The sequence below is a fragment of the Salvia miltiorrhiza genome, chromosome 2 (genome assembly GCF_028751815.1).
Source record: "Salvia miltiorrhiza cultivar Shanhuang (shh) chromosome 2, IMPLAD_Smil_shh, whole genome shotgun sequence".
NCBI classification, from domain to species: Eukaryota; Viridiplantae; Streptophyta; class Magnoliopsida; order Lamiales; family Lamiaceae; genus Salvia; species Salvia miltiorrhiza.
Genome location: NC_080388.1, coordinates 74,837,528 through 74,851,516, shown reverse-complemented (window position 1 = coordinate 74,851,516; position 13,989 = coordinate 74,837,528). Strand labels below are relative to the sequence as shown.

General features: G+C 38.0%; 3 protein-coding genes across 4 annotated transcripts; all 3 read left to right on the top strand.

Annotated features, from left to right (window-relative positions):
* The first annotated feature begins 127 nt into the window (after nucleotides 1-127).
* Nucleotides 128-3,244, top strand: LOC131009412 (protein CELLULOSE SYNTHASE INTERACTIVE 1-like). The gene is made up of 2 exons (XM_057936726.1): nucleotides 128-2,139; nucleotides 2,783-3,244. Exon 1 carries the CDS (start codon nucleotides 389-391, stop codon nucleotides 2,111-2,113), a length of 1,725 nt encoding a protein of 574 aa, XP_057792709.1. The 5' UTR covers nucleotides 128-388; the 3' UTR covers nucleotides 2,114-2,139; nucleotides 2,783-3,244.
* A 1,637-nt stretch (nucleotides 3,245-4,881) lies between these two features.
* Nucleotides 4,882-7,996, top strand: LOC131009411 (chromatin remodeling protein EBS-like). Of its 2 annotated transcripts, XM_057936725.1 has the most exons (5): nucleotides 4,882-5,310; nucleotides 6,042-6,384; nucleotides 6,468-6,536; nucleotides 7,028-7,166; nucleotides 7,723-7,996. In XM_057936725.1, exons 1-5 carry the CDS (start codon nucleotides 5,238-5,240, stop codon nucleotides 7,747-7,749), a joined length of 651 nt encoding a protein of 216 aa, XP_057792708.1. In that variant the 5' UTR covers nucleotides 4,882-5,237; the 3' UTR covers nucleotides 7,750-7,996. The 2 variants fall into 2 exon arrangements, with proteins under 2 accessions (XP_057792708.1, XP_057792707.1); XM_057936724.1 differs by having other exon boundaries at nucleotides 4,931-5,310; nucleotides 7,028-7,996.
* Nucleotides 7,997-8,905: 909 nt separating this feature from the next.
* LOC131009410 (serine/threonine protein phosphatase 2A 59 kDa regulatory subunit B' gamma isoform-like) lies at nucleotides 8,906-13,238 on the top strand. Its single transcript, XM_057936723.1, has 2 exons — nucleotides 8,906-10,812; nucleotides 12,418-13,238. Exons 1-2 carry the CDS (start codon nucleotides 9,646-9,648, stop codon nucleotides 12,805-12,807), a joined length of 1,557 nt encoding a protein of 518 aa, XP_057792706.1. The 5' UTR covers nucleotides 8,906-9,645; the 3' UTR covers nucleotides 12,808-13,238.
* Nucleotides 13,239-13,989: the final 751 nt, after the last annotated feature.

The window sequence follows — 13,989 nt, the reverse complement described above, 5'->3', positions numbered from 1 at the left end:
GCTAGATTGAGTATCTATAGACTATAGTGGTAGTTAGAATCATTATAAATTACTTAAACATAGGATATAATATAGTAATAGTATTTTACTATGCAAGACACATAATATTTTACTACTATATACCAATCCAAAATATAAATTTCATTAAATGTGACAAAAAAAATACTATAAAATGCTCTTCCTCTTTAGCCCATTTCTAACACCTCTTTTTTTCACACACAACACACACTGCGACGGCGCCCACCACCCCTCCTTCCTCTATTATTTCACATGCATTTTCTGACTTTTTCGAGCATAATATAATATACTGAATCACACACACTCGTAAACATCACAAAAGCAGAAAATTAATAAATAAATAAATAGAAAAAAGAAAAAAAGCAGAGAAATGCCTCCCGCCACCGTCCCGCCACCGCAATCCACAGCGGCGCCACCGTCCCCTGCCGAGACTCTCCGCCAAATTTCTGTCCTCCTCGCCGACCTCCTCCCGTCCACCCTCGCCGTCACCTCCTTCGCCGCGCGGTGGCAAGTGCTCCGCTCGAAGCTCGCCGCCGTCCAAACCCTCACCGCCGAAATCTCCGACTCCCCGCACTGGTCGGACAATCCGCTCCTTCCGCCGCTCCTCCCGGCGCTGCTATCCACCCTCCGCCGCACCGAGATCCTCTGCCACCACTGCCGCGGTGCGGCGGCCGGCCGCGGCAAGCTGCTGATGCAATCCGACCTCGACATGGCGGCGGGGTGGCTGTCGAAGCAAATCAGCGACCTGGAGCTCCTACTCCGCTCCGGCGTCCTCCACCACTCCACCGCCATTGTCCTCTCCCGCCCTGACCCGACCTCCTCCAAGGAGGAGCTCACGTTCTTCGTGAGAGACCTCTTCGCGCGCCTCCAGATCGGCGGCCTAGAGTTCAAGCTGAAGGCGCTGGATTCGCTGATCCAGCTACTAATTGAAGACAGCAAGTCCGCGATGATCGTCGCGAGGGAAGGCGACATGAGGTGCCTCACATCGCTGCTCGATTCGAGCGGCGACGACTCCGTCAGAGAGCTGGCGGTCCACGCCGTGTCGCTGCTCGTCGCCGCCGGCGATTTACCGCGGAAATGCGTGTTCGAGGAAGGCGCGTTAGGTCCTTTACTGAGGATAATCGAGTGCAGCTCGGTGCAGGTGAAGGAGAGGGCGGCGATGGCGGTCGAGTTCATCACAGCCGATCACGACAACGCCTGGGCGATTTCCGCCTACGGCGGCGTTCCTGTACTCATCGAGCTATGTAAATCTGGCTCTCTCATCGCTCAATCTCACGCCGTCGGCGCGATCAGGAACGTCTCCGTGGTTGAAGATATCCGAGCTGCGTTGGCGGAAGAAGGCGCGATTCCTGTTCTAATCGACTTGCTTATCTCTGGAAACGCATCTGCGCAAGGAAAATCGGCGAATTGCATATCAATTCTCGCTTCCGCAGGCGAGTATTTCCGCAATTTGTTGCTGCAGGAGAAATGCTTGCAGAAATTGGTGCATCTCTTCCACGAATGCCCCGTTGCTGACACGGTAGAGCACGTATTGCGCGGGATTTATTCGTTAACCGCTGATGAAATCAGCAATCGTGTTTTATCTGGATCGACAATGTTCATAGTTCAGCTTGCTGATCTAATTAAGCTTGGAAGAAACATTAGGTTGCAGCACATTGCAGCTTCATTGCTTGCTAAATTATCAATTAGTGATAGTAACAAGATTGTGATTGCTGGTTGTATGGGTTCTCTAGTAAGGCTAATGGAGGCCGTGAAGCCCGATGGAGTGCAGGAGGTCGCGGCCAAGGCCTTGGCGTTGCTGTTATCCGTGAAATCGAATAGGAAGGAGTTGGTGAGGGATGAGAAGAGCCTGATGAGGCTGGCACAGATGCTGGATCCTAGGTTTGAGGTGGTTTCAAAGAAGTTCCCTGTGTCGGTGGTGGCGGCTGTAATGGCCGGAGGGAGCCATGGCTGTCGGAAGAGGCTCGTGGCAGCTGGTGTCTACGGGCATCTGCAGAGGTTGGTGGAGATGGACGTGCCCGGTGCCAAGAAGGCGTTGCAGAGACTCTCCGGCAATAGGCTAACTAGTTTGTTTTCAAGAACGTGGAGAGACTGATTAACCACTTCTGCTGAATGAAGAAGGTAATGATGCATTCTTGATTTACTTGATTTTTCATTGAGTTTAGTTATATGTTTTGATCAATCATTGGGTTATCATATATGTGGAATTGTAGATTAGCTCCCTACTTGAATAACTGATTTCTAGTCTTTCCATAACAAGATTGTTTAGACTTCATATCAAGAATTGTTGGTGTAGAAGATGATTAGGTGTAGAATAGAATCAACTTGCCACCTAACTTTCCCTCAACAATCATCTATGGTTTCATTATACAATACCACATACTGTCCTTAGCTTTCATTATATACAAATATAATGAAAGCTAAACTTGGTAAAAAAACATCACATCTCAAGGGCTACAAAAGGCCACTATACTTTGTATATGAAAATGTGATACCATTCATATTAAGAAAGCTAAAAGAATTTCTATGTGCAAATGTGATTTCATTCATAGTAAGAAAGCAACTAGTTGGATCTTTATCAACAATAAATACATTCATTCACCTATTAGTTGGAAGAGGGGCCACACTGAAATTATGTGACATTATACTGTATTAATATCATGTGGAGAGGACTGATACAGTCCAAATTCCAACTGTATGAATCAAATCTTGTTCCATTTTGGTGGTTGATTATCAATATCATAATGGATGTGTTTCTTGGTAGGTGTTTCATTGCTAGACAGAATGGTCCAAAAGTGATCCCCATCACATTTTCTCCTCCCTATCTTGTGTGAAAAATATCATGTGACGCCCCTCGTCTTTTCGCCCTTTTTTCCTCGTCTTGATCTCGGCAGGAGATTCATCGACAAGCGCCTTGATGTCGACGAGCTGCCTACCCTTTGCACAGCACAGTTGGTATAACCCTCAAACTCTTAGCTCATGTAGTGTAATACTTGTATTATAGGAAAAAATTGATTGTGAAAAAAAGAAAAGAAAAACAAAACAAGTTTGTTGTAATTTATGTTCTATAGTAGCATGGATGCGTTTTTTTAGTGTCCTTGTGTTTTTTTTTTCTTTTTTTTTTACTTGTAATACATAAACGTTTTGTTACATATGTATTTTGAGCGAGCAGATTGTATTTTATTATTTTTCTTTTGTAACATTATTAACCCTTTTCTTGTTTTTACTTATTAATCTTTTGTAATGTTGGTTAAGGCATTTGTAAGATTGTTTCTTGTGTGTGTGTTTTCTCTAGTATATTATTATGGCAACAAAATATATATAAAAAAATTAAATAGCTGACAAAGTTTTAAAATTTAAGGAAAAACATCACAAAATATACTGAAATATCAGTCACTTAGTCTGCAGGTATAAATAGTTTTTTTTTTTTAATGTTAAAAAAACACATAATAATGGAAGTTGTTGCTAAAAAAATCTAAAAGGTACAAATTTTGTATACTTCATTGGCTAAAGTGCCAAAAAAAAATTTGCAATTATCTCAATTCTTTGTTTGAATTTTTTGTTTCAGAAACTATAACATAAAATTATCTATTTTTCTAAAATGCATGACAATTTTTTTTTTTAAAGAGAGAAAGAAAAAAGAATGCATGCCAACCTAAAATTAAGAAAGTTGAATAATGTTTAACTTTTTCAGCTGAGGATATTGGTATATTAGCTTTATACTATGCTTTTCTACTTTATATCTTTATTGCTATTTATGTTAATATATAAAAGGAAGAAGATTGTTTTGACTTTGGAAAAAAGATCCACTTTTACACCATAAAGGCAATGCTCAATTGTGAAGGTATAAAGTTTTCTCCTAAAGTAGTATATTTATCAAGCCTTTTCAATATTGTAAAAATTATTTCCTCAAAAAAAATATTGTAAAAAATTAATTGTAACTACCCTTCACACACAGAGAGAATGGTGGGTATGGCAAATCATAACGTGGGACTTTATTTGTATTCATTATGTATTTATATTGTTTATAAATTTTATAAAATTATTTTCCTAAAAAATATATATATATATAATTATTACGAGAAGGTTTATATTACCTAGATAAAGTAGTATTTCGAAAATTGATAGTATATATTTAACCCGAAATTAAATCATTATTTAAAATGTTTTCATTTGGGCTTTCTTTATTCACTCGAGAGGCCCAATAAGCTCAGGCCTGCTAGCCCAGATCAGTAGTCCACTCATTGCGGCCACCACAAAAAATGGGCCGGCTTTTATGAACAGAGGAAAACATCAAGAACTTGGCCCAATTATAGCGTGCATTTAAAAACTATGATAATCTAATTAATATATGTAATCAACATCAATAGAAATGAAAGATTATGCAAATTTGTTTCATAAAACTTGAAAATACGTAACGAATAAGGTTTTTTCTCAAAAATAAAATTCCTTAAAAAAAGAAGAATTATAGAAATTTTACAAATAATAATTCTAATACTCATTTATTAACATACTTTATTTAATACTTTGATTAAATTTAAAAATTAATGAATTTTCAAATATTAAATATGAACGTATTAAAAGGCTACTAGTATGATTTTCTTTCTCATTGACTTTTTAAATTCTTGTGAAAAAATCAACTAGCCTACTGCCTATATAGTTGAGACAGATAGCATATTATAATTAGTAATAATTGTATTACGTCTCTAATTAATTCTATTAATTATTACTATAGAAAAAATAATTAATATGTTATGTTATTAAGAATAAAATAATTAATACTTTAAATATAAATTTACAAGCTCGAAGTATTCGATAAATATAATTTAAAATTCGATCCGACTCGATTCGATTACGGTTCAAATGTAGTCAAATTCTTAAAAGAAGGCTTCAACAATTATTTTGATAAGCAATCTCGTAAAATAGTGACACAAAAAAAGTCATAAAAAAAATTAAAATGAGAAAAAATAGAAAAAAGAAGAAGGGGACGGCCAGGGGCAGACTGAACTCCAACCAGTGTTTCTTCACCAAATTCCTCCACCCCTCTCTCTCTCCTCGAATCCAGTTTCTAGGGTTTCTGCTTCTCTATCTAAATTCCTGCATACCGGAGTCAAATTCATCTGCAACTCGGGGGTGACGATTAATTATTATAATCTTTTTATTTGGCTGAAATTTTCAAGAGAAGTCACTCAATCTAGCTGCTCAGCTGCGAGAAAGGGATGGCGAAGACGAAGCCCGGAAAAAAGGACCTCGATTCTTACAATATCAAGGGCACCAACAAAGTCGTGAGACGTATTGATTTTCTTACTCTTGCTGCTATGTTTTATTTTATTTTATTTTTTTTATTTTTGGGGATTTTGGGGCTCAATGCTAACTGCCCAGTTCGTTTTATGCTGCTATCAATCATCAAAAGTTGATCTTGGGGCTCTGATTCTTGCGCGGTTTGTTTTCATGTGTGTGGCTTATGTTATGTGGGGCACGATTTTGAGTCAATTTGTTGCTCCACCTCGGGTTTTTAAGAATGTGAAAAGTAGTGATTGAATGTTGGAGTTGGTTAGTAGTTGGTGTTGCTTGATTTTTTCTTATGCGTTAAAGAAGTTTGTGTTACCTTCCACTTCATTTCTTTGTGTAATTTATGTGGATGCTGGCTTGCTGTTGCAACGGTGGGATGTGTTTGGTGCTTTCTTAGCTATTGCATTGCGTTATATGTGTCGTATGTGTGGCTGCCATGTGTACGCCTCGAGTTTTGTTTGAATCCCCGAGGTTTTGATTGTCTGGTTTCTGCATTTTGTTGCCCATTGTGTATATGTTGCACTCGTATTTCCTGCAAAAAAACTTGTCTTTTTGTGAATGTTATTAAGGAAATTTTCTTGATGTTTGTGTTTCATCTCCTGGCACGATGTGCCTACATCTATATGTTTATATAATGATCTTGAGTTCTATAAGTTTAATGATTTACATATGCGTACACATGCACATTGTATGCACAGTTGTTGGACTAAAGAATGTGGGTGTTTTTGTAGCGGGAGATTGTGTGTTAATGAGACCATCTGACTCAGACAAGGCCCCGTACGTGGCCAAAGTGGAGAATATCGAAGCTGACCATAGGAACAATGTGAAAGTACGTGTGAGGTGGTACTACCGCCCTGAGGAATCCATCGGGGGTCGCAGGCAGTTCCATGGTGCAAAGGAGCTCTTCTTGTCCGATCACTTTGATGTGCAGAGTGCTCACACTATCGAAGGCAAGTGCATTGTGCATTCCTTCAAGAACTACACCAAGCTCGAAAATGTTGGCACAGAGGATTACTTTTGTAGGTTTGAGTACAAGGCTGCGACTGGAGGGTTTACTCCTGACCGTGTGGCTGTGTGAGTATTAAAATAAGGATATAAAATTTCATTTATCTAATGTTTGATCAACTTATTGCCTATTGGCTGTGTTATTTTTATAGGTATTGCAAATGTGAGATGCCTTATAACCCCGATGATCTCATGGTGCAATGTGAGGGATGCAAGGACTGGTACGATACTTCTACTATTCGTGTGATAATTCTAGTCAGCTTTTGCCGTGTCACTGAATCTCGAGTTAACTGTTGGGTGAATAACTGTTTTACTTGTGATTTAGTTCTAACGCACCTTTGATCTTTCAACATTCGTGGTGCTCGAAGGGCGTGAATTATGAATTTTGGATTCCTTAGTGCACTGCGATTCATAAGCTTACTGCATATTTTTAATAATATTGATGCTTTCTTCAATTCAAGATTTTTTGTGAATTTTGCAGTTCGATTAACTTATGCACTGAAATACAGAGTTGATAGATGTGTATAATTGTTCAGTTTAGCTATTTACACTTCCTATGTTGAGGACATGAGCTATAAGTGATTAGACATTTTCCACTTGAGCATTGACTTTACATTCGCGGAGATTTTTGGTTACTACATGTTGGGTGAATATGCGTATGCTTTTGTAATATTGTGACTGAAGACAATTTACTTAGAGAGTTCTTTTGAAGGTTTCATCCTTCGTGTATGGGCATGGCCATTGAAGAAGCGAAGAAATTAGACCATTTCTTATGCTCTGATTGTTCATCAGATGACGATGCCAAAAGGTCATTGAACTCTTTTCCGGTCTCAACTGCTGATGAGGGAAAGGTAAGAGATGCTTCTCCATTTTCGAATATGTTTATAATACGACAATGGTCATGTGATTACCTGGATTTATTCTGTTCAATTTGGGTGTAGAACATGGTAGGTAGATAATTTTTTACTTGATGCCGAATATTTTACATAGAACATTTATGAAAATAGACTAGTGAGGTAAAAAGGCAAGGGAGGAGTGGTTTTAGTGGCGCTGAGCTTTTACATTGTCAGTTTACATTAAAGAAGTTATAGTGTGTTTCCGAAACCATTTTGACTATTTTCAGACCTCAGCTACTTGTTAGTCCGATACTTAAAATCGGGCCCACTTGAAACATTCCTTCCATGAAAAGTTAAGACCCATCTCTAAAACCACTTTTAGCGATATATGAATGTTTCTGCATCTCTATTGTGCTATTCACTGTGAACGGCAAAAATAACGAGCTTGCAATTTGTGCACAATGTGAATTAGCCTCTCCACACTCATGGCTGCCATCCTATCAGTTTTCTTATTTCTTGAAGTTTAACTTGCCCACACTGAGCCATTTTTGCATTCCCGTTTGATTACTAGGTCGAGCCAAAGCGCAGAAAGAGGTGACACATTCGTCCCCGTTGCATCACGAGGTTGTACCCTTTTCTTGCATAGCAGCACATAGTAGCTCTAGTATTATTGTTGTATCATGGAATTGTACAGTGCAGAGAGATGCTGAACATAAAGAAAGCCCGAGGCTTTTCCCCACTATCTATGGCTACTTTTGTTAATCTGTTTACCACTTCTGCACTGACTAAGATATTAACTATTGCACGACTACGAATGGGAATGGAGCGTGACAGTCACGAAAACACACGCAGCATTGTCTTTATTAGGATGCATAGGTGTGTTTGTTCCTTAACCAGAAAATGTGTCGACGTGCTGCCTTTTATTTTTTTTGTTTGGGTTTTTCCTGTGTTTTTTGGTTGCTGATGTTAGATTTTGAACCATAGATTTGCTGAATTGCTTGATTTTTCTTAGATTTTGTTGTTGATTAATGCAAAATCTAACTTTTGTGCTTAATAGTTTTAGCCATTTATGCTTCTCTAATTTGCTTGTTTTGTTATGTGTTGTGCTAAACCTATAATAGATTATATCTATGTGTTTGTGTTTGTGTGTGTGTGTGTGTGTGTTTGAGAGTTGTTTTGCCATGTCTTCTGCTAAACTTGGAATAGATAGTATACGTGTGTGTGTGTGTGTGTGTGTGTGTGTGGGAGAGAGAGAGAGAGTCTATTTAAAGCTCAATGGCCATTCATGTGATTGAATTTGTTCACATTTATTGCTTACTTTTGAGTTCATTTTTCATGACTAATGCACACGAGATTCTCTATTTTAAATCTCTGTCTTAATTATCTCTCAAATGCTCTCTCCGTTCCAGCTAAAATTGATCAACTTTTTTTTCGGCGCAAAATTTAAGAAATTAGTGTTTTAAGTGTGATTGGTAATAAAGTAAATAAACGATTATATGTTTTCTTGCTTCTATTTAAAAAAAATTGATTAATATAATTGGAACGATTTAAAAAAAATATTGATCAAATTAGCTGGGATTAATTGATAGCATAAATTGATCAAAATAATTTAAGTTAATGGATTGAATAATTTTGCACTTATTTGATTATCTTATCCATCAAATACTCAATTATATGTTAATCAATCTATCATATCAAGTAAAAGTGCTTTAAATCGGGATAGGAATCAATAGAAAATCAGATTTTGTCGTAGTGATCATTATTTTTCTTGTACTAAAAAATGAGGAGTTTTTAAAATGAGTAAAATAAAACTTTGTACATTATTTTTTTCAAGAGAAAAATCGAAATAATGTACAATATTTTCGTAAAGTTCATCATTTTGCAAATTAAACTAATGTTGTATGTGTTGTTTCCTTTCTTCATAAATGAATAAAATAAAAATATGTTATGACACTCATAGATCCCTTTTTTTTTTAAGGGAAAAATCGGCTAGATCTTGAAATTTTAATTTCCAACAAAAATAGGGTCAAAATATTTGCAAAAATCATTTTTCAGGGTAAATTTTAATAGTATTTCCCAATTAACGAAATTCCCATGAACGCCCTCAACCAAACAAACCCTCCAATTCCCCTCTTCTCAAAATTAGGGTTTTGAATCCGATCTCGAAAACTCGAAAATATTCTCACTTTCCTCTCTCGTTAGGGTTCTCGCCCAAATTCATCGCTCAGGATTTGCCATTGTAAGAGCCGTACGAGATAGCTATCCAACATCTGTATCTTGATTGGTTTATATATTATTCGGTGAGATTTTCCGATAGAAAAACTGTGATCAATGCGAAAAGGTACGACCTTTATTGATTCGACCCATTTCGTCTTTGACTATGATTAATTCCCTGAAGGCTCGTGCAAATAGAATGGATTGGTTGTTGAGATTGCATTTCTATGGATCAACTTTCTGTTTAGCGTAGTTTTGGGGGCTCCGAGTTTGTGTAGATATGATTAAACAAATTTTCGGCAAGCTTCCGAAGAAGCAATCGTCGAAGTTGTCACAGTACGATTCGAGCAATAACGACGCCTCAATTCTCGATTTGAATTCGAATTCGGTGAATCTGGGCCCTCCCCTGCCCGCAATCAATGGGGCCTCTCCCCCGGCGGCGGCGGCGGTCCGAGGGAGCCCACCATTGTTGAATTACGTGGCTGCTTGCGAGGCGTTGCCAAGCTTGCGCGACGCCCCGAGCTCGGAAAGGCAGAATCTTTTCATCAGGAAGTTGAATTTGTGTTGTGTGGTGTTTGATTTCACTGACTCTTCCTTGAACGTGAGCGAGAAGGATGCTAAGAGGAGGGTGCTGCTCGAGTTGGTGGAGTACTTATCTTTGGTAAATTCGAAGTTTAATGAGGTTGTGATGAACGAGATAACGAAAATGCTCGTGGCTAATCTGTTTAGAGCGTTGCCCTCTTCGAACCCCGATAGTAAGCTGGTGGGGGAAGTGTATGACCCGGAGGATGATGAGCCCGTCGTGGAGCCTGCTTGGCCGCATCTTCAGATTGTGTATGAGTTCTTCTTGAGATTCGTATCTTCGTCTGAGACTGATGCTAAGCTTGCCAAGAGATACATTGACCACTCTTTCGTGCTGAGATTGCTGGATCTTTTTGATTCGGAAGATCAGAGGGAGAGGGAGTACTTGAAGACAATCCTACATCGTATATACGGGAAGTTTATGGTGCATAGGCCGTTTATTAGGAAGGCGATCAATAACATTTTCTATCATTTCATGTTTGAGTCGGAGAAGCATAATGGGATCGCAGAGTTGCTGGAGATATTGGGGAGTATTATCAATGGTTTTGCTCTGCCTCTGAAAGAGGAGCATAAGCTTTTTCTCGTGCGTGCTCTGATTCCCCTTCACAAACCGAAGCAAATGTCTGCGTATCATCAGCAGCTGTCGTATTGTATAACTCAGTTTGTCGAGAAAGACGTGAAGCTAGCTGACACAGTAATCCGGGGCCTTCTGAAGTACTGGCCTGTGACTAATAGTTCCAAGGAGGTTATGTTTATTAGTGAAATGGAGGAAGTCTTGGAAATGACGCAAGCTCCGGAATTTCAATGTGTTATGGTCCCTTTGTTCCATCAGATCGGTCGCTGCATCAATAGCTTTCATTTTCAGGTACTGCTGGCCTCATTTCTCTTGACTTGGTTAATAATTTCCAAAGTGGAAGCATAAATCTATTCTTGGCATGCGATTAGAAGGCCGTGATTCTTCTGCTTGATTTATTTCAGTTTGCATCTTACCGTTTCCTAGTTATCAGGAGAGTTTGATTCCTTTAGTGTCACTTTTAATGATGGATGTTTCTTCCTCTGCATACACAACTTGTTGCATATACATATTGCTTAACCCTTTCATTTTTAGAAGAAAAGTACGAATGTGTAGAACACTAGGAACATCATATACAGATTGAATTTTTGTAAGGCAACATTTCTTTTGAAACTTCTTTTGTTAGAAACAAATGCAAGCTTAGAGTAAATGTAAATATTTACTTTCTAATTAATTTGATTATCTTGCTTTTATAAAGCAGCATGTAAATTCAGGTGACTGGAGAAAATTAAATATGACTTGCTCATGCTTTTCCATGGCATTCTTCTGATGGAGAATCGGAGATATCATCATGGGCTTGTATAAAATCCTGCACAGTCCATTTTCTTTCTCACCTTCTAAGTCTCCAAAAATTGAATTACAGTTTGTTATGTTTGTTTTCACACTGCTGAGGGAAGGCATTTCATCATCATATCGTCTCATTAATTTTAAAGAGTTAGAATGATTGGAGTGTGTATCTTTTGGAGCTAAATAAAGTTTAACCGTATGCATTTGGTGGATCGCTGTGTACGTTGTGCATGGGTGGAAATATAGCTCGGGAATAGTTGAACCAAACCTTATATGTAGCTTAGTTGACCATTTGTGACATTTTTCTCGGATACTTGCTCTCATACACACCTTAAGGTGCTTATCTATGCAAATCCAAATTATTTACTCCCTCCCGTCCCACTTCACTTGGCCTATTTATTTTTGGCATGATTATTTAGAAGGGTAAGATCGGAGTGTAAATGTGTGTGGGCCCATATTTAATGTAGTGTAAGGTGATTTCTCAAAAAGGAAACACAAGTCAATTGGGACAACCCCAAAAGGAATACAAGCCAAGTTACATGGGACAGAGGGACTATATGTTATCTCTTATTTGACAGCCCATCACTTCTTCCTATACGACCTCTTATTTCGAATTAAGCACATTTCTTAGGTCAGCTTCTATAATATTTTTCTTCCATTTAACAGTAATCAAGAGTTAACACTCGCTATTCAACCGCCCCGTAAGTTCCTTTGAAATTTTGTTTCCTAATTTATTAAATCAGCCGCCATCAATCACTCTAAAATGAGGGCTCCCTACTATAAATCTTCATTCAGTTCCAAAAATTAATCATGCCTGAAATTGTGATTGCATCTTTTAATTTGATCCACATCAATATTTGGCTTATTATTTTATTGCATCCAAAATTATTTGATGAGAAACTGAATAACTGTAGAATTTATATGGTTATGATTCAAATGCATTTGTTAGATGATATATAGCAAAGAGCTTTTGTGTTGGAACTGAGCTTCTTGCTGATTTTTATCCATGCACGCATTTACAGTGGAAAGAAATAGACGATAAAACCTGATCAGTTGCACGTGTAAATGTGTAATGTAATGCATTCCTTTTAATCTCGTTGATGCTGACAGGTAGCTGAACGCGCACTCTTCCTGTGGAACAACGACCACATAAGAAGTCTGATCATTTCGAACCAAAACGTGGTACTCCCCATCATACTCCCGTATATGGAGAAGAGCATCCGTGGTCACTGGAACCACGCCGTTCAGAGCCTAACACTGAACGTGCGCAAGGTATTCGTGGATGCTGATCAATCATTCTTTGATCAGTGCATGGACAAGTTCAAAGAATACGAAGCCAAGGAGAAGGAAATGCTGGAAAGACGAGTTTCAAACTGGAAACTGTTAGAAGACATAGCTGCTTCTAGATCCCTCAGAAACGAGCCTCTGCCCGTATCTATTTTTCCTTCCTCTGTTGCTATAGCCACCGGCACTGATTCAAGAGCAGCCATCGGGAGCTGAGGCGCCCACCGTGAGCCTGGAGGCCCCGACTTCTCAAATAAAGATCCAACCAAGATCCGTATCAGATCAGATTTTTTCGTATTTGCAGTCGGAGATGCCGGTATGTTTCTTTTGATTCGTTTTCGTTTAAATTTGCTTCGAGGTTGGAGTGGTTCAGCTAGCAGGCGTTGTATGATAAAAATGCTGAAACTAAAGGTCCAATTTTTATGTCATTTTTTTTCTTAGTTACTGATGCAGAAAAATATGTTCATTTTGTAATTTAAGAAGAGAGATGATGATCAGTATTTGTAATGAAATGCATCAGATGCAACATTTTTTGTATTTTGCTTCATTCCTTGTTTCTGTGGTTTGCAGTTTGATGATTTTATAAGTGTAAGAGCAAACTATTTGTACAAAGATTACAAAAATAGTGTTGGCATCATTTTAAATTATTTTCATACTATCCATTATATTTGTATTTTTAATTATGAACTACTCCATTAGTTTGATACTCCCTCCTGTTTTCCATTTTGGGTCGCACTATTATAAGTGGCTTATTTTCATAAATGACAAAGTTTAACCCCTTAAAAAAGTGTGGATCCTATCACTTTTAACACATTTACACTATCTTCTTAATTTACGTGCCGAAAAGTTTTAAGCCACTTATAGTGGGACGAAGTGAGTATCATTTATGTTACTTATGCACTTTTCGGTTCCAAAGAGTTGACATAGTTCGTTGCATTGGTACAATATATTTAATAATTTTAGCTTTAAACTTACATAGCAAAGACGACGTTGACGTTTTTAGTAAATGACAGTATTTTTGCCTTGTAAGTTTTTAAAAACATTGCCCGTTGCAATTCGGCGAGCCACGTCAATTTTCCGAAGCCGAAAAATATAATTGGTGAAATTTTTGCCACCTATAAAATTCGACCCCATGTTTGAATAAGTATTTATAGATTGCTAACAATTATTCAACCTTATATATTGGTTCATTCATATCAATTCTCATTCTCTTAATATATGATCGTACTTATTGGAATCATCTCTAACCTTAAATTTTGGACATTAACCTTCTACCGCTATACCTCCACACACACACAACCATCCCTCTTTATATATACATAGAGAGAGGTTCCAATAAAAATCAAAATTATTATGAAAATTGAGAATCGAATTTTGTAAATGCATCATAGTAAAATA